Source organism: Papio anubis, chromosome 8, assembly GCF_008728515.1.
Source record: "Papio anubis isolate 15944 chromosome 8, Panubis1.0, whole genome shotgun sequence".
NCBI lineage: Eukaryota > Metazoa > Chordata > Mammalia > Primates > Cercopithecidae > Papio > Papio anubis.
This window is the reverse complement of record NC_044983.1, coordinates 74,141,758-74,165,481: the sequence shown is the minus strand read 5'-3', so window position 1 is coordinate 74,165,481 and position 23,724 is coordinate 74,141,758. Positions and strand designations below refer to the sequence as shown.

Sequence of the window (23,724 nt, the reverse complement as noted above, 5' to 3'; positions counted from 1 at the left end):
TGCTCAATCTCTGATCACATACCACTTTCATCTTTGATATAGCCCAAATGTTACTGTTCAGAAAATTATTTATTTTGCCCATTAATTGGATCTCATCAACCTTTTCCTCCAAATGTTTTACGCCACATTTAATTAACTCAAATTACAGCTGATTTCCAGGCCTGCCAATACACCACTTCTGCCTTTCACTACTCACCTTGTTTCTCTGCACCTTTTTTGTCTATCATTTTTGCCTCAAATTTCTCATATTTAAAAAAGCCTCCTTGTCATAGCATGCACAATTCACTCATAGATGGGGAAGAAACAGATGTGATGCCTGTCTGCCAAGACACCCACTCTCTCTCACAATGCCCAGTCATTTGTCTCTGGGTTGTGTGCAGGATGGGTCATTAATATTTTGACCTATTCAATACTAAGCCACATATGCTACTGTAACAACTCCAAATTCGGCCTGTCTCCCAGGCTATCAACTTTAGATCAAGCTTTGACTCTTGACCATCTTTATTCCCTACGGGAATAATTTCTAAACTAATTACACCATAAATTTAATATATTACCTCAGCACACACCAAGAGCTGCCAGATGAGATAAAGTGCAGAAACAGTTTCTGAAGAGTTTTATCAGGATCTGCTACCATATACCTGACACTGTTCTTAGTATGAGAAGCTTAATATGGCAGTGGTTGTCTTTGTGGCAGTTTGGACACCAGAATCACTGTTATTTACTACTCCAAAATAAGCTTGAATGCCTCTCTCCTTCTCCTTGAGAATTATTCTAGTTAGTCTTGAAACTTTGATGTAGTTCATCTTCAAACTGGATATTGCCATAAATGCCCTTGCACCTGACGTTCAAGAAGACTCATTACTCTCATATTTCCCCAGGATAACTATAGAAGTTTAAAACAATAAAGAGTAGTACTGTGAGAGATAAATAAGGTGGGCTGTTGTTCATTTACTCAGTGTTTATGAATAGTTGTCATGCACCAGGCATTTTGCTTTTAATGCCAGAAATAGCAAATAGTCCCTGCTTTCAATGGCTCCCTTAGCAAAATCCATAATGAGTTTCCATCAGAGAGAATAGTATAAAGAGTGGGTGAAGGGCCAGCGTAGAGTATGGGGGTTATACATCAGCATAGGGACATAGAGAAAGAACAAGTTTATCATGAAATACTTTTGGAGAGCAGGACATCTGATTTATGTTTTGAGGAAATGTAGGAGTGTGAAAGACAAGAAGGTTCAGAAGTGAACCTTCTAGGCAGTGGCAACAGCATGATTTAAAGAGAGAAAACATAAAGAGCAATGGTGGTTCAAAAGAACTGTCAATAGATAAGTATGTCTGCAGCAGAAGGCCTATTAGAGGCAGTAGCACTCAAGCAAAAGATGCGTGCTTGGTAGCAACCAAAATTTGCAGTGGATAATCTGTAAGGATATATCACCTTTTTATTTTCTTTCATTCTAGAAGTATTTACTGAGTGGCTCCTATGTGCCAGTAATTATTGTAGGTAGGTCCTGCAATGAAAAAATGATAAAAAGCCAAGACCCTGATGTCATGGAATTTGCATTCTAGTTGTTGGCGGTCGGGGGTGAGGCGGGGAGGGGGTTGGGAAATACACTAACTCAAAAATATATTGATTATCACACAGAAACAAATATGTGGATAAAACTGAAGACTTTTGGTGGTGGTGGAGGTGGTGTAGATTAGAAAGGACTTTTTAGATGATCTGTTTAAGGACTTGTTCCCTTGTGACTTTCCATCTCTTAAAGGCAAGGAAATGTCCACCCTTCAGACAGTAGAGAGCAAGTATTGGAAAAATTTAGTCAGTTAAGCTTCAAAGTCTAAAATCTTCATAGAGATAAATTTTGCTAAAAGTTTATAGCTCTCTTTTACTGTATCAGAGAATTAGATGGATACATTCAAATAATTTTCTACCTTGGAAAAAAAAATATCAGGGTATGCCATGAAAGAAGGTTATGAGTAAGAAGCTTAAAAAAAACCTAAACCTTGTTATTTGGGGGAAATTTTGGTAAGAAAAGAGCTGGTACAGAGTTTTATCAAAGGAAGTGGCCTATAGATCCCTCAGACCCTTCATGACTGATTCACAAAACCCTGAGTCTATCTAGGTCTATGTACTAAGTTCCTCCAGCCATATGCCCTGACACATCTTAGAGAAGGAAAGGCACAGTTGCAGACTCAGATGCACTATTTGAAAGAACCACTCAGATTTGGGGGTTGACTGAGATGCCAGGATTAAAATGTAGTGTGTGTGTGTGTGTGTGTGTGTGTTTTCTAGCTACCCAGGTAAATTATAGATTATATAAAAACATATTTTCTTTCTACAGTAGAATTATAATCTATTTTGTAATCATGCTGCAGTAGAAAGATATACAGATATTTCTGGGTAAATACATGGACTGTTCAGGGTCAATAGAAATTCTTATATATGCTTTCCCAAAGTTCAAAAAAAAGATACACAACTTTTTGAGGAAAAATAATTGACTGAGTAATAATTCTCATGCAACTGTTTCTTCTGCCTTCCTTAGATTTTTCCATTTCAGAATGAAATGCAGTTGCCACCTTGTCCTCAGGCTAGTTAATAGTATTTGCACCTTTTTAGACTATGGAGTATCACAAATAAAGACAGTAACTAGAATTGGATTGTCTACCTGCATCAGACTCCTCTTCTTTTTCTTTCAAAGAAATTTGTGCTCACTACTTCCAGAGTCTCTAACCAGAGCTCAGATGGTTTTCCTTTATTTTCATAGCCTCTCATTGTGTCTGAGGCAGCTGTAGTTCTTTCACAAAATACATTTCTCATGTTTTTGTTGCAATATTATTTTTGTTTTTAATTGCTTTTTTTCTTTATAACTAATGTTGGGCAAGGAATAGGCATCATTTTGCAGTCTTAAATATATTTATAAATAGAAAAATATATTCTCTTAATTTTAAATAGTAATAGGACAAATTTAAGAAGCTAAAAATATAAAGGTCATACCCTACCAGTCTTGATAAGGTTTTGTTTGTGGTGTTTTTAGTCTTGTTTTTTAATAACAGAGGAAATAAATTACCATTATTTGAAACTTAGAAAGACTGAAGCAGAGGGAGGTTAAAAGATTAAACTGTGAGCCTGAGCTTAAGCAGAAAGGTAAGGATTGTTCTTTCTGAATCCCTCAGCCAGTGACTGATTCAGAGGACCATTTACAGTCATCACCTGGCAGCATGCACGGGGCGATTGGTTCCAGGACACTCCCATATCAAAACCTGCAGATATAAAAATCCAGGGATGCATACCTCTCGGGTACTCTAAATCCTCTCTAAATTACTTATAATACTTAATTCAAAGTGTAAATGCCATGTAAATGTTGTTATACTCTATTATTTTATTTGTAATAGTTATCTTTTATTTTTTGATCTTGAATATTTTCAATCTGCTGGTGAATCCACGGATGCAGAACCCCAGATTCGGAGGGCTGAACATACTTTCAATAGGTTCCTGAGCAGCAGTGATTACATTCACAGCTGCCTGGACAGTTTGGTGAGCAAGTTCGGAGCTGGCTTAGTGCTTCATAGTTCTTTCTTCCTCCTCTCCCAATAGTTTTGTTTCAGCAGTGATTTGGTCAAATGTGAACCACAAACCAGCAGCAAAAGCATTTTCTAGGAACTTCTTAAAACTGGAAGGCCCAAGGTTGCACTCAGGCTTACTGAGTCAGTCACTCCAAGTGGACCCCATCCCTAAACCTTGAGACCCACTGCTCCTCTGTTGATCTGGGAGAGAAACGGAGAAAAGAAGGAAAAAAAATCCCCAATGTGAGTATGCTAGAAAGTAAATTTGAATAGCTCTTTATATTGGGTACTTACTGTGGGTAATTTACAAATGATTGGAAGCAACCACAAATTAAAACACAGCCAAATTTAAGGTCTCTTTAGCAGAAATCAATCTTATATCATGGCAGTTCTCCTATACTCCAGTCTTTCACTTGATAGATCACTTCCTCATTAGGATGACCTACAGCAATTCTACACAAACTGCTCTTTACATTTAAACAGTGCTTTCTGTCCTAACATGTCAAAATGCTTGACAAGCAATCAAAAAGTAGCTCACTAAATTTTTTTCAACTCATGGCAGTAAATAGCCTGCGCCTACCATCACTGCTGTTTACTGGAGATTTCTTGGCAGGGAAACTTTAAACGCCTTAGTAATGTCTAGAAAGTCAATTACTAAAGAAGAAAATATTCATTTTGGCTTCCATAGGGCTGTATTTGATGAATTGCTCACTAACTTCTATTATTATGTCTCAAGAATAGATAATGATACTCATCAAGGGCAAATCCCAAAGAAGAGTGTATGCTTGCCTTGACTGAATCTGATTTTTGAGAGATTACATGCCCAATCTATATTTAATTATGATACAAATGCTACTTAACTCCCTGTTATTTCTGGTTGCATATAATTGATACTACTTGAAGAGTAAGAAGCAGAGTCTCACTACACTGGGGACCCTTTGAGAACCAAGTCTGTGTCTTAGTGATCTTTGATGCCTTAGTGACCAGTACCATATCTGGAATAGTATATGTGATCAGTAACTCAAATGTATGTATTTCTTGAATGTATGGTACATGAATGAGTCAAGATACTTTCAGAGTTGGAAGCAATCTGTCATGGAGTAGGAGGAAAAAAGGTAGTGAAAAAACTTCTAAATTCTCAAAACCTAGTGCTGAACTGAATGCTGATAATAACTTGACAACATCCTTTGGCATTGCAGATGTTGGGATATCAACATGTAATCTGCCAAGAAAAATAATTTCATAATTAAAATTTGGGTGTGTTCTTGAGCTGGGGATTTCTCTGACCTACCTTCTGATAGAACTTGGAACCCCAGAGTCAATAGTCAATATAATAGTTTTTCACTTAAAACTGTAACATTTTAATCCAATTTTATACACATGAAATAAAACTGATGGGCAACTCTTGAAATTTTCATCACTGGAATAACCTAACTTCAAAAATGCTGATGGTTAGTTTCTTGAAATATTAATATTACTACAAGTCATAAGTAAAAGCATTCTATCTTAAGTGAGAAACTATAAAGTTGGATAATTACTGTTTGGTTTTGTGGCTTGGTTTGAATAAACAAACACTTGTTTTAAATAAAACAAAGTTCAGCTGAAGTGACAATCCATCTTTAATCTTGTAAAGCTTCTGTGTTAGATATCTTCTATCTCTAAAATGCCAAACATGCCTATTAAACTGAGTTTTGTTGCATATGATTTCTGTACCCTTTTCTTGTTTTTTGTTCGTTTTGCTTTGTATTGTTTTTTGTTTAAATACAGGGCCTTGCTCTGCCAAGGCTGGACCTTCTAGGCTCCAGTGATACCCCTACCTCAGCCTCCAGAGTAGTTAGGACTATGGCATGCATCACCATGGCTAATTTTTTTAAAGTGCTTTTTTTTTTTTTTAAGTGCTTTTTGTAGAGATGGGGTCTTGCTATGTTGTCCTGGCTGGTCTCGAACTACTGGCTTCAAGCACTCCTCCATCTCAGTCTTCTAAAGTGCTGGGATTACAGATGTGAGCCTCTTTTCCTGTTTGAATTTTAAGTACACTTTCATAACAACCTTGTTTGAAAATTAGAATGTAGATTTTATACCATTCTGTTTAACATTCTACTGCCAGCACCTACTACAATAAATGCCTGAAATAAGGTACATAATAAATACGTAATAAAAGTCCTAAAGTATCTTGATTAAAATCTATATCTATTTTAAGTACTTGAAGACAGAAATAGATTCAAATTGCAAAAGAACATGTGAATAATCAAGTCAATGTTAATGTAAGTACAAATTATCTGCTGATTATGATATTGAAAATGTCTCAGCTTTGGAATTACTTTCTGGTAATCCTGAGTTCAGAGTTATGGCAAGGGCATATTTAGAGCATGTTAATATTTACTGAGACATGTATAAAGGAAGATGTTGAGAAGAGGGCATATAAGATTTGCTGGGCTCCAAATGAAACCTGACTCATCTGCATGGGACCAACAGGCAAAAGACAGAAATGAACCCATTGTTCTTCTGGATGAAGCCCATGGTGCATGGACTGAAAGAGAGGAGAGGACCTTGAAGGTCCAGGCTTCAAAGATACTCACTGCACTTGCTCTCAAAAGACCAGGAGCTGGACAAATAAGAATGTGAGCACCATTGCTTTGTACTTCTGTTATTTTTATTTTTTCTGAGACAGAGTCACTCTGTTGCTGTGTCACTCAGAAGTGCAGTGGTGCCATCTCGGCTCACTGCAACCTCTACCTCTCAGGTTCAAGTGGTTCTCATGCCTCAGCCTCCCAAGTAGCTGGGATTACAGGCACACCCTACTATGCCTGGCTAATTTTTTGTATTTAATATTTTTAGCAGAGAAGGGATTTCACCATGTTGGCCATGTTGAATTCCTGGTCTTAAGTGATCTGCCTGCCTCAGCCTCCCAAAGTGCTAGGATTACATAGGTGTGAGCCACTGCATCCAGCCTGCTTTGTATCTTTAGGTACACAGTGACCCTATGCAATAGTAAAATATGGCTCAGTGAATGTTCAATTAAATCTGACCAATCAGAAAAATTTCTTCCTTCTTAGGGAAACAGTTATGATAGAAATGAGCAGGGGTGGGCTGGAGTGGGATGAGGGTGCTTTCCTTTGGCTAAAAGCTCTAAATTTTTTTTTCCCCATAATTTAAGCCTAATTTAAAACCTTACTAGAATTTGTGGACTTTTATAAAAGGTAAATTTTTATTAATATTAAATAAGCTGAGAATGTTGGGGGTGAAAAAATACCTAATAATAATTTTAAGAAAAGGTAGAATTATTGCTGTGAAAATTACTCAAGTTGGAAAAATAATAGGTACTAGACTTAATACCTGGGTGATGAAATAATTTGTACAACAAACCCCCATGACACAAGTTTACCTATATAACAAACTTGCACATGTACCCCTGAACTGAAAGTTAAAAAGTTACTTGAATTTTATTTGTTCCAAATATGAGACTGCTGTTGTATTTCAGTTATGGTTATTACTAAATTGAAATTCACTTGCTATCTCCATCTGATAATATTACCACATACTTCACTACTGAACATTTAAGACTATTTATTCTATTGAAATCTTTACAAGTCCTTAAATCAAGCTTCATTATAAATTACAGCACACCATGTCAACCAGCTAGCAGGAATTTGCCATCTCTCCTGCCTTCCTCCCTCTCTCTCCTCCTTCCCTTTCTTTCCACAAAGCAATTAAATGGGCACACAACAAAGAGCGCAGGGGTCCAAACCCTTATAATAACTATAGGGGTGGAATGTGGAGTCTCACCACAGACCACCTGGTGTTTAAGTCCTATCTGTGTGCTTTATTAGCTGTGTGACTACAGGTACTTTACTCAATTGTTCTGTGCCTCAGTTTTCCCATCTGTCAAAAAGCTAGTAATAATGCCTGCCTTTTAGGGCTGTTAGGAGAAATTCATTTGGTTTTAGAACAGTGCTTAGCACAGAGTAAGCACAATAACTGTTATATTATTTTTCACTTCTGTGAATATACAAAACATTAACATTTGTATCCTTAGCCTCAAAAGCTAATGATCACTGATGTGAATAATTGGTCAGCTAAATGGAGGAAAAATGCTATTTCTTCAGTTTCTCATTTGGCTTTTTCAACTGAAAAACCAGAATCACTAATTTCTGGCATTATCGGTTGTCAGTAAACAGTATCAAGCCATGATATTTTTGAGAAGGTTCTGAATATTTGCCATGAAGAGAACTAAGAAAGGGTAGAACATAAACTCTTTGATTTGGCTGATCCCAAGTGAAAGATGAAATTAATGATGAAAAATGTAAAAACTCCACTGAGAATTCATACAGAAAGAACCTCAAGTACTTAAAACATACTTGGAATTCAAATGACAGCAAATGACTAATTCTTAAATCAAGAACTCTTCACTGAAATTAAAAATATAAATCCTTTCTTTTTCTTGCTTTCTTGTAGGCGGTGAAAGGGTACTTAGTAGGTGTCAGGCTATTTTAAAAAGCAGGTTATAGTGGTATTTCAGAAGCATTATAAATCTAAGGCAGCTCTTATAAGTGACCTGTTTTCAAAAAATTTTATCCTTAACAAAAGCTTGGTAGAAATCCATTGAAACTTCCCAATGTAGTTATAGGAGAGAATTCTGTGAATTTCATTTATCTTTTAAAATAATAGATTATATTACTGCATCTTACACTTAGGTTGCCAATTATATAAATCATGTTCTAGTAAGGACCAAAACTTACTACTTAAATTAGACCTAGCAAATGTGTGTGTGTATAATAAAATGATATAATCTCATGAATGTCAGCATTATGTCGATGCAAACCAGACAGGCATATTTAACCACAGGTAAGTGATCAGCAATGTCAATGTTTATTTTTTAAGCAATCCAACTCTTTAAATGAAGCCATGGTATACTCAAAAGGAGCTGTTGATTAGACACAAAGATATGGTGAAAAAAAATAAGTTTAATTAAATCTAAGAATCTGTTTAACATGTTCGTCTTTGGGTTGATGAAAGTAAATAACCCTTACAGATTTTCCTAGTTCATGATCCAGTGAGGTTTGTAAGTGAATTTGTAACTAGAAGCAGACCAGGTTTATTTCCATGTTTGTGCTTAACTCTTAAACACACCAGTTGCTATAGGATAGAGGGCAGCACTAGATTGGCCATGGCACAAAACTGGCTTGAATTCTTGCTCTAACACTTAGTAATTGTGTATACTGCTTAACAGAGCAAATTACTAAATTTCATGAACTTCGAATTCACTGTCTGCAAAATAAGGACAATTCTAGTTCTACCAACTTTAGAGAGTTGGTATTGTCCAGTAGACAGTTGTTATAAAAATGCTTTGAAAATTATGTGATACTTAAAAATATAATTTATCATCATAATTTTAGGATGAGAGAAAACTTACCTTCTTGTATATTTAATATTTTCAAGGTCAGCCTAGATTTTCCAGAAATCTACATAAAAAGTGAACATTTCGGCCACACTCTTAGCAATGTTTAGATGGTAAAGAACATCCAAAAGTGAATTTCTTTTTACACAGTTCTACAAGTAATATATACACATTGAATAAATTTGGAAATAAATGTGATCTCACTGACTCTCTGCTTCTTGATTTAACCATTGATAATTGACTTCTAAATTTCCTTTTAATATTTTCCTCTATGTATGCATCATTTATTGTTTAATGGTCTAGTCTTAGCACTTAACATTTTACAAAAAAATTAATTATATGTGATTTTCTACTCTAAGAATCTTGTAACACTTGTGACCTGTTATGTAAATGAATAGTTTAGCATAAATAATCTAAATATATTCAAAACTTGTATGTTTTAAAGGATATTCCCATACTTTTGTTTGTTTGATCATTTCATATATTTCATAGACTATTTCAATATTTATATTTAACCATGCACAAATTTTAATTAGTATTCTTATATAAAAAATATTTAAAAAGACTGATCACTTGAAAACTGACATAAAAACTCTAGAAAGCTTTCTTTTACTTAAGTGAAGTGGTAGATATAAAAGCATAGGAATATAGATCATACTTGAGTTTAAATGAAAATCTGATTAAATGCTATAGAATTGTTGCCCATTCCATATTTTGTTAATAATTGGTAAGATGAGAATTACAGAGAATGACTGAGCATTAGTCATCTATTGATCACACTACTGAGATAACACTGATGTAGTACGATGAATTTGCAAAAAGGAAGTAGCAGGTATATTTTATTGTCAAAGGTTGTCTATCAGTTGGCAAATCATTTTATAGGCTATAAATGATGTTCTAAAATAAATCATTTTGTTAATATCGATATCTGTAAGCTATATCTTAGTATATTATTAATAGGGCAGACACTCTGAACCATGGCTCTTTTTGCCTTTCTGATGCATTTAGTGGAGACACCAATTACTAGAAACCAGAACAGTAACTCCAATAACCTTTAAATTAATTTTGACCCTAAAATTGGAGCAATTTCAACATTAGTTGGTATATTTACACTAAATTAAAATTTCTAAGCTAGTATTAAAATTAATACAAAGTTTATATGAAATATGAGTAACACTTAATAAAAATGAAAACACTAAAGAAATGTCATAAATATTTGTGTTCTAGAAATGATCCAGAAGGAATTTCTTTTTTTTTGTACAGATGGGGTCTCGCTACAGTACAAGCTGATCTCTAACTCTTGGCCTCAAGTGCTCCCTCACCGTGACCACTCAAAGTGCTAAGTACAGGCATGAGTCACCATGCCTGGACTTGTAATTTTTTTTTTTCTTGTAGAGACAGGGTCTCACTATGTTGGCCAGGCTGGTCTTGAACTTGTGGCCATAAGTGACCCTCCTGCCTCAGCCTCCTGAGGCACTGAGATTACTGACATGAGCCACTGCACCCAGTCCCATATTTTAAGCATTTAACATTAAGAGAGATGTATTCCAGAGTTAAAATTTAGAAACATCACTTCTATTGTGCTTATATCTTCTAATTGACAGTTCTGGCCTTTAAGCATTTTTGAATTGTAGAGCTAATCAGTTATAAAGCAGAAGAGAAACTCAATGATCCAACTCATGGCATTTGTTAAAATAAGCCTCTGTATAATAGTGTTATGAAACAAAGTTAAAATGAAGCAGAATCAAAAATAGGCACCATTAATCAACAAATGGCTATTTTTTAAAAATCTAGTTAAATGTATACTACTTGGGTTAGGGTAGTGAGGAAGACTAAATTAAATGCCAGACCAAGTTTGGTTCTCTTACTGTACTTGAACAAATTTTAGTATTTTTGGCCTACGTCCTACCTTGGGGCTATTTAACTGCAGTTCTCAGCTTTCTAACTTTCCTAAGAGAAGGCATGTTATTATCAGGAAGTATAGAAAAAGAACTGAAATGTCCCATGGTACAGTTTCCTTCCTCCCTTTCTCTACTCATTCTCCAAAATAAAAAGGGAGAAATACCTAACAAACAGATCTGACAATTCACAAAGAACAAGTCTATATTCTGAAAAACTTGATTTAAATGAGAACCTTCCAAGTTAGAACTTTGTGAGACACTAAAAAATTATGGCATGAAACATAGATGTACAAAATAATTTATTATGCATTGGACAATGTATTCCTCAAGACAGAAAAGCTGATGGAAGGCCAAATAACTTATGGATTAAAAAAATAACAAAATGAAACAGGTACATTTTTCAAGCTGAAAGGCAACTATGCTATTGTTCTCACATAATTGGACAGTAGTTATAACCTGGTAAGATCTAGTTCAGAAAAGTTTAGATAAATATAAACTTTAAAATTAATATGACAAATATAGCAATCTGAAATAGGTAAATTCATAGTCATACTCATTTATTAAATAAATCACTTTAAAAATCTTAAACATATTCTTGTAACTTTGAAAAACAAACTGCCAGTGAAAAAAATAAGTTTTCCTTGCTGAACTTGGTTCTGGAAACAAAGATTTTTCATATGCTTTTCCAAGCACTTGTCTCTATTTTAAATCAAATCCGACTTTCAAGGAATCAAATACTTGAAATAGGAAGAAAATATTAATGAATACATACATAAATACATATATACATAATTATAGTTTATAATATAAAATATATGTGTACTTGTATGTACATGTATGTTTAAAGCATACATTTTTCAGTGTTTCCAACATCTCATCTTAAAATCAGACTATGCCCCAAATTTACCCCTCAAGCTTTTGGCAAACAGCCAATCAATTCAGCATTTAAATAGGGATTAACAATATTGGCTTGGAGATTTAAGACAAACTTATACTGATGATTTATACTTTTTACTTGAAAGAATGAAGTTATTTTCAGGAACACATGAAGAGACTCTACTAATGGCAGTAAATTATTAACAAATTTGGCTGCAGTTCTTGCTCACCACAAAAATTCTCCCCTGTGAATAACTGTGATTGGCATATTAAATGTAAGGTCCCAGGCAGTTTTTGTACTTGTTTTTTAAAACCCAAATGGCCCGTATCAATAACAGAAAGCCATATAAGAAAAAAATGTAATATTGTGTGCTTTGCAAGCCCAACAAAAATTGTCATCATACTAATGTGAGTATGTCATTAAAAATGCAGCTTTTATAGGCTGGTGTTTCTCCTAGTAAAGGTTCCACATTAAGTGAGGCTCTATTTTTTTTTTTTTAAATTTTAGTTTAACAGTTTTGCTATTCATCAAATCTAATCAGTAGCACCTAGTAATAAGTCCCTGAATAATAATGTTTGCACAGTCTCTGTAAATTCTTTGGGCTTCAATAAAATAGAAATGTATTATAGACCAACAAGAGTATGACCTACAATGGAGTTACAGTTTAATTTTTGGTTTTGGACAACTTAATAATATGAAACTTCTCCAATAGTTACACATTAGAAACAACAACAACTATTTGAGTTAGCCAAATAGCAGGATCTTCAAAGGCTTTTGACATTCCTATTTTATATGGCACTTTGCTTCTGAAATAAGCACACTTATTTAATGCCCGTAATATCATTTCTGATAATGAGCCAGTGAAACAAGTGATTAGACATGTGGTACAATTCAAAGAAAATAAGATGAAGAATTAATAGCCAATTGACTTTTGCCAGGTGATCCAATCAACTACTTGAGAGTTAAAAATAGAAGCTAGATCTAATTCCCACAGCCACTGCTGATCAGAGCCTAACAACCTCTCCTGACACTGGCAGTATCTGCATTAAGACATTTTCCAGTGAGATTCAGGGTCATTTCAAGGCTTAGTTTAACTTACATGGGGAGGGGTAGAAAAAATAATTCATGAACATTTTGGAAAAGATGTAGTAATGAGGTCTGACTGTATAAGTTGTCAGTGGAAATAAAAACGATAAAAATGGAAAATATTAACCTTTACGATGTATATTTCAGACACTTCACTAAGTTCTCCTTTATGTTATCTTCTTTCATCTTCACCACAACTCGGTGATTTTCCTGTTTTAAATATCAGGAAACAACTCACAGAGGTTGAGTAATGTATAAATCACACAGCTAGTAAATGGTAAAGGTATGATTCAAAGCCCAAATTCATTTCCTGAAAGACATGATCTGGATATAAGTGGTAGCCAAAATGTCCCCAAATAAATAAATTAAAAATAAATAGCAAAAGGGAGGAGGAAAGCCCAGTGATCAGAATATATTCATGATAATGGTTAGAGCTTCTTGATTGAACTTGAAAATGATCAAAAGTTGCCTGAGAGCTCTGAGAATAAAATTGTTACAACTTTACAGTCAGACATTTTGAGATTAACCTAATTGCTTTGCTTTCATAACACCGTAATGCCATTTTATTTCATTTTCCATTTTGTTTATTAGGAAAAAATTTAAACATTTAAGTATTGCCTAAAAATGTTAGCGATTTTTCTTTTCTAAATAGATGAGCGAGATGCCAACATTCATCCTCTTATTTGATGGACTGTTTAATGTCAGATAATTTTAGTGTCAGGTTTGAATTTTGTGGTGAAATGTCACTCCAGCACATCTCTTGAAGATGTGACAGACCGGCCCACTATCTCACACCTGTATGCAGGTTGAAAACATTTTCAGTTGATAGTAACTGTACTTAACTATGATTGTGTTCTTTACAATAAATGAGACTGAAAAAGAGATGCAGACAAAAGAAGTGCTGACTAATATTCTATCATTATAATCTCTGTCTTGCATTCTGAGTTTTCTAAAAGTCCCCATCTGCTGTAGTTGAAAAGGGGCATGTCATGTTTTCCTGCCCTGGGTAAATAGAAGGTGTATGGTTAAGTGTCTTGAACTACTTACTAGAAAAATTCCAGTAAGATATGATTCACTTCTAATTTTCAACTTATAATACCCCAGAGAGACGAGAGTATTTTTTTTTTTTTTTTTTTTGAGACGGAGTCTCACTGTGTCACCCAGGCTGGAGTGCAGTGGCGCGATCTCGGCTCACTGCAAGCTCCGCCTCCCGGGTTTATGCCATTCTCCTGCCTCAGCCTCTGAGTAGCTGGGACTACAGGCGCCCGCCACCACGCCCGGCTAGTTTTTTGTATTTTTAGTAGAGACGGGGTTTCACCATGTTAGCCAGGATGGTCTCGATCTCCTGACCTCGTGATCCACCCGCCTTGGCCTCCCAAAGTGCTGGGATTACAGGCTTGAGCCACCGCGCCCGGTCGAGAGTATAGTTTTAAAAGAACCAGGGGAGAGGGTAGTTTTATCTATAATTCACTCCTACCACATCTACAAAAGGAATCACAATGAGCTTGTGTAGAATACCAATCATTTTGTATTAGGGGATAGCTTTCAAAAATAAATGGTATTAGTTCATTTTGTTGTTCAACTAATATTTTGTAATCTCCTATAGTAAAGCCCTATACCATAGTGGCCACTTGAGTTACAGAAATTTTTATGCTGTTGATATTTTACTTATGAAATAACAATTTATATTTATTGAGTACTTAGAGTATATGATGCTGATAAGCTCCCCAGAAATCTTAACATTGATAAAATATGTCAAATGCTACTTTTTCATGCTTTGCTTTGAAATCCTGAGTTATTCTCTAATCTGGAGAAGATGAAAAAAATGTAATTTAGATTTCTATAGGATCACCAGCTGTATCTTAGCCAACTTTTATCAATGGAGAGTCTCAATAGGTACATTTTTAGTTACCATAAAACCCTTTTGTACTGATTATTAGGTAATTCTTATAAATATGGGCATGTAACAAATAATTAAGAATAGCAGCCTCATTTTATTTCAGCTTGACTCACTGCAGAAAAGCACAAATTTGAGAAAGCCATTTCCCTAAGAACTACTCACTTCCTTGAGAGCCACGAGAGAGACTAACTTGGATGACAGTGACTTGTCACAATTTATTTTTGATGGCACTAGTTTAAAAAAGTGGTAAAATAGTCTTTTCAGAATAAATCCTTTTTAAAAATCCATTATTCTTCAATGAGTATATCTTATAAATAGAAACTCATATATATATATAATGTTCTTTTACTAAATTGTTAATATATTACCATAGTTACTCTTTAGAATTTTCTGGTCTTTAAATCTAAATTTGTATTTGAGTGATTTTGACAGATTATTTCTAGTGATTCTATTGGATGCCCACCAATTTCAGATTCAATGTTATTTCTGCAAGTCCCAGCAAAATTACATTTTGTAAATGGATAAGGGATCTTAACATTCTGGTTATTTTCCCCTACATTTCAATTATCAGAGAAGCTGAGTATGAAAGATCATGGAGAGTTGTGCAAGAATTGCGTTAAAGGCATTACTAATTTTTCTGTGTTTATTTGGTCAGATTCTGCAGTATATAAGTGAGGAATGCAGCAGGCTGTGTTGCTGTGACTATTGCAATGACCAAAACACTGCTGCTTCTACCCTTTGGTCTCGTAACCACAGCAGTGCATTAAGAAGGTGTGGCCGTGGTGTTGCTTATTCAGGCCAAGATCAGAATGCTGATTTGTTTTATATCTGTTTTTCAAAGAGGGTTTAATCAGACAACCATAAAGATAGAGGTAAACCATAGGATAAATGTTTATTGATGATTCCCTCCACCCCAATAAACCGAAGAAAAAGCATACTTTAAAATGCAGTTGTGACATGTCTAGGGTCAGCTACACTATGGAGTGTGTCTGTCCAACTAAATAAATGTTCTTGCAACCCTTTAATTTTAAGTAGCTACTCAAATATATAAGACATGTTGCTCCATCTTTGCCCTTTTAGCATTTTAGTGTTTAATTAAAAACTGATGCAATCTCCAGCAAGCCTTATGCTTCTCCTTTCCTGGCCAATGCAATAGAAACTGTCTTCTGCTGAGGAGGATGGTTAAAAGTCTTGCCAGTTCTGTTTATACTTCACATATGCCAAATATGTTTTAGTTTAGCTTAAATAAGGCACTCTTATCACTGGGCTTTATTATTCTATTTCAGAATAAACTAAAATTAATACATTAAAGAGAAACTAAGAAAATAAAAGATTTACCATAATGTAGGTACATAAATTTGAACAAAAAAACCAGACCAAATTTTAGATTAGGTTTGATACAAATAACCTATTGCTGGTGCGAACAAACAAAATCCCTAAAAACTATTTGGAGATGTTTCTACTGTTCCACATTGTTATTACAAGACTTAACTGACATCTATGATGCACTTTGTCATCTATGATGACAAAATGCATGATTGAGAGACTTTAATTCTCTCAATACTTGTGAATAGTATTTTTCCTCCATGAACTGGAAATGAAAAAAGTGAGAATATTTCCTTGCTCGGATCATGTTCCGTGGATTTCATTATAGTATCTGCATTGATTTTTAAGATAGTATGAAAGGGTTCCAGAACATTCAGTAATACTATCTGTTGCAGAATGTTAGGATTTTTATAGTCTATGTACTACAGTATTTAGAGTATTCAAACTATAAATATCTGGGCATAATCTTTGACCCAACAATACCACTCCAAGCATTCTTTGATCAAAAGTAAAAGTACCAACATATAAAGACATATGTATTAATTTACTTTGTTTATTACCACATAGCTTGAAGTCACAAAACAATTTGGAATTAAGTAAATGTTTTTCAATGGGTTTTGACCAAATAAATTATGGCACCTTCATAGTATATATTACTTGACATCTATGGAAGATAATATGGTGGTGTTATATGCTAGCCATGTTTAATGTAACAGAAAGAATGTACTGAAAGTGTTTTGCAATTCAAAATTACCATATGTGTTATATACATACAATGAAATAGTATTCAGCCTTAAAAAGGAATGAAGTTTTGATACATGCCAAAATATGGATGAACTTTGAAAACATTTATACTAAGTGAAAAAAGCTTGAGACAAAAAGACAAATATTGTGTGATTCCATTTCTGTGGTAGCTAGAATATGCAAATTCATAGGCACAGAGAGTGTAACAGTGTTTAGCAGGCGCTGGGGAAATGAACAGTTATTGTTTAATGTGTATAGAATTTCTGTTTGTGATAATGAGAAGGTTCTGAAAACTGATAGTGGTGATGGTTGCCCAACATTGTTAATTATACAGTTAAAAATAGCTAAAACAGTAACTTTTATGTATATTTTACCAGAAATAAATTTTTAATTATAAAATCTATAAAATATAAACTTACCTGATATCGAGCATATTATAAAGTTTTCATAGCATTTTACTTATTTTATATGCTTATATAGTTATAATCTTATTTTGGTACAAAAGAAGGTATTTGGGAAATGTAAAGAAAGTAACAGCTTAAGTTGTCCTTTTGAGTTTTCTATCTTTCCATTTCTGTTTTTTTTTTTTTCCAGACTAATGTTGTTCTTGTCACACCTCTTGGAATGCTCTTTGAATACATCGACAGGAACCATGCTTGCTAGTACCAGTCCCTTTAAGTATCAGCTGAGAATCTGAATGCATTTTTATGAATCTAAAATGATATGCAGCTCTTTCAGGCTGGTGCTTGTTTTAGAACCTAGGAGGGATGAACATAAATTATCATTCTTTCCTTAACTTGGCAAAAACAAATATATTACTGCAGATGGCATTACCATAAAGAAATATTAATATTGAGACAGTTAATAAGTCCATCCTAAGAGAACTGAATATATTCCAAAGTGGACTACACCAATGAACTGCTGGCAATGTTTTCCCACATACGTGGCAGTACGATACTCTTAAGTCTGAGAACAGTTTCTTTTTTGTAAAAATGGCTTTGATTGGAAAACTTTAAGTCATTTGGAATGTGTAACGTTCGGAGCTCCCTTTCCTGCCTTTTCTGTGAATCAAGGTTCTTCAAGTCACTATTTTCACTAGCACTTGCTTCCTAGTCATCAGTTGTCTTCATGTCAGTGTTAGTGAAGGGCTGTCATTTCAGATCTTAAAGCAGGGAGAACAATAGAAGGAGAACCTCAAGTACTGGAAATGTAAGGGCTAACAAAGGACACACATATTGTCCAGGGGAGCACAAATAGATGTTCTTTAACCATTCTGTAAAGACAGCTTTAGTGAATCCACAAACACCTGCATTTGTATGCAAAATTATATGTGTATGCTTCTGTTTGTACTTGGGGAGAAGATGCACAAATTTTACTGAGTTATCAAAAGTTTGGGATGTTAACCTAAAAGTTTAAAAAGCTGGAAAGATTAATCACAAAACAACTTGAAACTATTCTGATGGCTCTGACTTTGTGTTTTTACAATGCTTTCCCTTACTCTGTTACACTTCAAAGAGCGGGTGGTAATATGGAAAAAAATTCTCTGCCATTCAGGTGACATCTGTGAGCCTAGGTTTTCTCAGTGTAAAATTCTCATATAGTATAAACATCAAATGATATACCAAAGATGCAAGTCCCTAGAAGAGTGGCTTGAAACAAGATAAATTCTCATATGGATAAGGTGCCTTCTCCTGCTTAGAATGCAATAATATTGAAAGCAGGTACAACGTCTTCATTAAAGATTTGTTTTGCTATGCTCACCATGCTTTTAGTATACATTTAAGGACGTTTAAGCTCACAATACCTTTTGTAGATTTAAAGATTTGAATAGTATATTTACTATTATTATAAGTATTTTTTTAAAAAACAAATTAGCATTTGCACATATATTGAGAGCTTAACTTGGCTGGTGGAGAAGGGTAGGTAGATAGATTTATAACTCTGGAAAATAACTTATTTCTTCACTAAAATCAAACTGCTGAACAGCCATAATACATATATGTAGCTAGGCACCATAGAGCTGCAGGAAATCAAAACTTATTCCCAGACCCTGCTTTCTTAGAAGAGCAGACAAAGCATGTTCACATGAAGGATAACCCAAAATAGAATGTGCTATAGGAATTTAAAGAAGAGAGGGACACATCTGATGAGGGAAGGAAGGTGGGTGTGGGGAAGGCTTCATAAATGAGTCAGTATCTGAGGTGAACAAGGTTTCAACATGTAACAGGATGGGCTAAAAGAATACATGAAAACATAGGCATGCCACCATCGGGTACAAATTGGAAAGAAGATTCACTTGGTTGAGGTTGGGCATGGGGTACTTTAAGGGAATTAGTGACAAATTAGATTAAGAGATATCACAGTGCCTGATACATAGTACTTAATACCTTTTAAACACAAATATTTAATCAAAGAAGAACATAGAAGAGAATGTATAAAATGAACAGGATGAAATATTGGCAATTTAGAGGTCATTGGCAACTTTCAAAATAGTCCTTTTTCTGCCCATTCTCAGTGGAGTCACTGGTTGAATAGAAATGATATTACTATTTGAGCTTTATTATTGCTATTCTTTTTCCTTTTCCATTTCAACATTTCATAACTTTTAAAAAAGTTTTTATTTTATTTTTTAATTTGAGACAGGGTTTCATTCTGTTACCCTGGTTGAAGTACAGTGGTGCCATCATGGCTCACTGTAGCCTCAAACTCCTGGGCTCAAGCAATCCTCCTGCCTCAGCCTCAAGTCTTAAGGCTATTTCAATTGTAGCTAATGGCAGTAATGCAGCACCAGAAAAAGATATTTTGTTATAAGAGGGCAACTTTGACTCCTAAATTTTTACTCTCTAAATTTCTGGTAACACTGCCTAGCAGACTAAACTTTTTTTTTTTTTTTTTAACACAATTGGAAAGCAGTAGATTGACTTCAGTTCTATCTTGTCAAACACAAAAGTGCCTGCAGTTCATTTAGTGTCTAGTCATTTAGCATCTAATCATGCACATCCTTCCATTTTTCATTCCTCTTTCAATTCTGAACACCAGCCAATTAGTTTTTCCTCTCCCTAGGAAACATTTTAAGGAAAGGAAATAAAGTCATAAATCAGTTTCAGACATAAAATCATACATACATTCCTGCTTAGGCTTCTAAATTTAGAAACTTTCCTCAAACTTGTTTAAACATAACAAAGTCCAAATTCAGAAATCCCTTCAGTTTGATTATCTTCCTCAGTTGTACTAAAATGAAAATTAAATTTTCTAACTTGTTTTCTTCTTAACAAGATTTCTCCAACTCCAATTCATAAATTGTTGGGTTCAACTCACCTGCAAAATCACTAGCAAGTATTATTCCACCGTAGGCAGCACTAGTCTCCTAATCCTGAAACTATTTCCTGCCAAAGAGTTTTGTTTCTTCAGAAAGTAAATGATAGACACTTCGAATTTCTAACCATCATTAGGATATTCTCACGCACTTGCTCTTCAACAGAAAGGTGACTGTCAACATTACAGAAACTGCATTGTATTTCTAAGATCAATTGTACTAATCTGCATGTCATATACCTTAGGTTTATTTAGAATAATTATATTAAAATTATTCTTCTATATTAATATTTATTATTCTTCTTCAGCATAATGATGTATATGGTTAAGTATTTTAATACTAGAAGAAAGGTGGTAGAATAGAGGGTTTGTTGTTGATCTTGTTCTTTGTTACCTTTTAATGTGACTGAGTAAAAATTCTAGAATCTCAAGAAGTTAATATTCCAAACCAAAACCCTATTTGACACATAATAATAACAAAAAAGGGACCTGACTGACCCCAAGGGACGGTTCCTGGAGTGGGTCACTCAGTAGTGGGCTTTGCCCCCCTCGCCACACACACACCCTATGCCTCATATACTGAAGATGCAGACAAAGAAACAAATTCAAATATTTCGAAAGTGTATTTTGTAAAAAAAGAAATTTGCAATCAGAAAGGCAAGAATGATATATAATATGATTAACATGATTTTCCATACTAGTATCTTTGTTTAAAAATAATATTCAAAGAGGAAAATAAGCAGAGGTAAAATTTTAAAGCTACCAATTCTGCCCCTCTTTTTCATTGATCTTCTAATTTAATTTACTGAAATAAAATTGCATGGCTGTTGAGTCAGTCTCTCTAATTTCAAGTTTAAAGATAACAGATCTCCTTTTAAATAGAACATTGGCACACAGATACCCCACAATCTGGCTTATTGCAACTGTTCTCTGTTGGTGAAGTGGCAGCACGTTTGCAATCCCCATAACAGCCATCTTAACCATTTCACAGCATATTATTCAAATGTACATCTCTAGGTGGCAACAAGGATAGGCACTTGGGCTCAGTAGCAAGGGGTCTGTAGGGAAAATCCTAGGATGAAGGATAGGAACCTGCAAATGGCAAGACAAACTAGAGGATACTCAAATAACCAGGGGCTTAGATTGGGCAGCTCCATTGGCTTTCTGACTGCCTACGGGGAAAGCCTCACTGGAAACTCTTTTGAGGTTATTGAGGAATCCTAGAGGCAAACGGACTCCCCTACCTTTTGGAAACGATTTGTCCCAAATCTTAACAGTTAGCTGTCTCAAAACCCAGCTGGACTAAAATTGCTTCAAGAAAAACTGGATGGACTGGCATTCACATTTTTACTTCTACCTATGCCTATGCATAGGGAACATCCCTCACACTCCAGTGGATTCTGTGTGTCCTCTCTAGCTTGCAAGTAGCCACAGTGACTACAGCGAACGGAGTTAATGGGCTACCATGTTGGTACAGGGCTACAAACAGGATATTTCATTCCATGCATTTGGGGGAAGGACACAGGTAACAGTATACAGGTAGAATACTGAATAAGAAATCTGTGTGAGGCAATGCCCTTTTTGGGACCTTGACAAAATCAGTCATGGAACCCAGGTAGCGGATAAGAGCTGACAAGAGTTGGCCTGTGAATGGGCACAGCATCTCCGAAAAAGATCAATGAAATGATTGACAGAGAAAATGGCAAATGAAGGGAGAAGCGATGTCAAGTGCTGCTCAACCCAAGCTGAACTCCAGGAGATAAGAGAAGTTTCCCCTGCAAATACAGGCTCTTTCTAAAGGTTCAGTCTTGAAGCAGGTGTTTTGACATTGAGAGGGGCACAGAAGGAAGAGAGTAATTCAAATTATTTTACATTTTGAGTCCTCTTCACTGTCTACACGAATCTGGCACTGAAATGGTAGATCACGTTCAAAAGTGTATAGAGGCAAGAACGCCTTCTTTGTTTGCCCAGTAACACTGCTCCTCCAACCTCTGCACTTGGTCGCCTAACATTTCCATCCTAGTTGCTGCTCCTTTTCCCATTGCAGAAAGCAGCGGGGTTCTCCCCTTCTTCCCTCCGAGCTGCAAACCCTATTATTAATCAAGCGGAAAGCTCCACGCAATGTGGCCAGGGAGCACCGGGGCTGGGCTGCTTACCTTCCCCGGACCTAGTCAGCGCAGGTTCCCGCGCCCGCCGCCACGGGACGGAGTCCCGCCGCGCCCGCCGAGTGCTCGGTCCGCTCGCTCCGGCCCGCGCCCCACCTGCCAGCTGCAGCCGTCGCTCCCGCCGCCGAGCTCTGGCCGCATGAAGTCATCCCCGCCCCGGGCCGGATCACCACATTCCGCGCCAGCCGCAGGGGGAGCGGGGCCGCTCCCGACCCCACGGAAGGCAGCCTGAAACTGGCACCCAACGGTCGCTGCCCCCCGAGGTTGTGGGTTGGTTTTCTGTTAATGCTTTTACAGTTGCAGCATTGCTGGATTATGGACCGAGAGAGAAGAGCCAGGGGGGGCTCTCTCTGCATAGCGTCCTTCCTCTGAGCGCTCCCCCATCACCCCGGCTGCATGGACTGCTCCATTCGCCAGTGTGGGTTTCCCACCCTCTTCATCTTCCTTATCAGCATTGTTCATTTGGCTGAATTTGAGAGCAGGAATGTCTTTTAAAATAAACATTCAAGCACTACAAGAACATTTTAAATTGGTAATTAAGCTTTCTAAGCCCTTCATAGCTGGCTCCATCACCCGCCCCCCCCCCCAACAGACACACATGCACACACGCACACACATACACGTACACACACAGCCCAACCACTCACAATTTTGAAAGCTAGAACCTTTCGTCTACGGAATAGAACGGGAATCTCCCAAAAGACTGGAGAAGTGGGGCCAACCGGAGAAAGTGCTCAAAGAAGCAGCAGGGTGGCCCCATGATTTTGTTGTGTTTATGGTGCACTTGTGCACAGATGTTCCCTCTAACATCTCTTCCTCCTACTCCCTCTGCTCTGGACCCCCTCCCTTCCCTGCCACATAATTGGACAAACCGTTGTGGTGACAGCTGTAACATTTGGAAATCAAAATGCAGAATCTACATTAGCAGATGACTGTATCTCTTTCTTTCCCTAAGGATTTATGAAATTTGCCTTGGGAATGAAACAAGCATGTGTTCATATAAGCCCTTATTAACAAGATTGTTCTCTCTCCCCATTCCACCCCCACCCCCACCCCCACTCCCACCCCCACCCCCACCCTCCACTTTTGCTTCTTTCCCAAATCTTTTCTGGTGTGAGGGTTGAATGTTTAAGGAAAAATGAGCCTAAATTTGCTCTCTTTGTAGCTGAGCCAGGGATTCCCCCTAGCTGTTGAGTAATTTTCCAGCAGGGAGGTTCCTTGACACTAGGGTTCTGTGGAATGGAGTTCCCTCTTTTAACTTGCCTTGCTGTTCGAATTGACCATCACTTGATACAGGCCAGTTTTACACTATAGATTTGTCCAGCAACCTAAATAGTGCAATTGCACAAGGCCAGGGAAGCACCTTTGCTAAATGAAATGTTTCTATCCCTCTATCAGTCCAAAAGTTAGGTAGTAATGTAGCCAAGAGCTTTCCAACAAAACTTAGAATT

The 23,724-nt window shown here is 36.1% G+C and overlaps 1 protein-coding gene across 5 annotated transcripts in view; it reads right to left on the bottom strand.

Annotated features, from left to right (window-relative positions):
* PKIA (cAMP-dependent protein kinase inhibitor alpha) overlaps positions 1-23,273 on the bottom strand; it is a 90,596-nt gene extending 67,323 nt beyond the window's left edge. For 3 of the 5 annotated variants that reach the window (XM_009213239.4, XM_009213240.4, XM_003902887.5), the window contains exon 1: positions 22,265-22,588. Coding sequence is in view for 1 of the 5 variants with exons in the window: in XM_031669643.1 (XP_031525503.1) it covers positions 22,276-22,629 (354 nt within the window). In the remaining 4 variants the exon portion in view is untranslated. Of the gene's footprint in view, positions 1-3,358; positions 3,763-22,264 lie in introns of those variants that run through there. The other 2 variants (XM_031669643.1, XM_003902888.4) reach the window with 2 other exon arrangements.
* Positions 23,274-23,724: the final 451 nt, after the last annotated feature.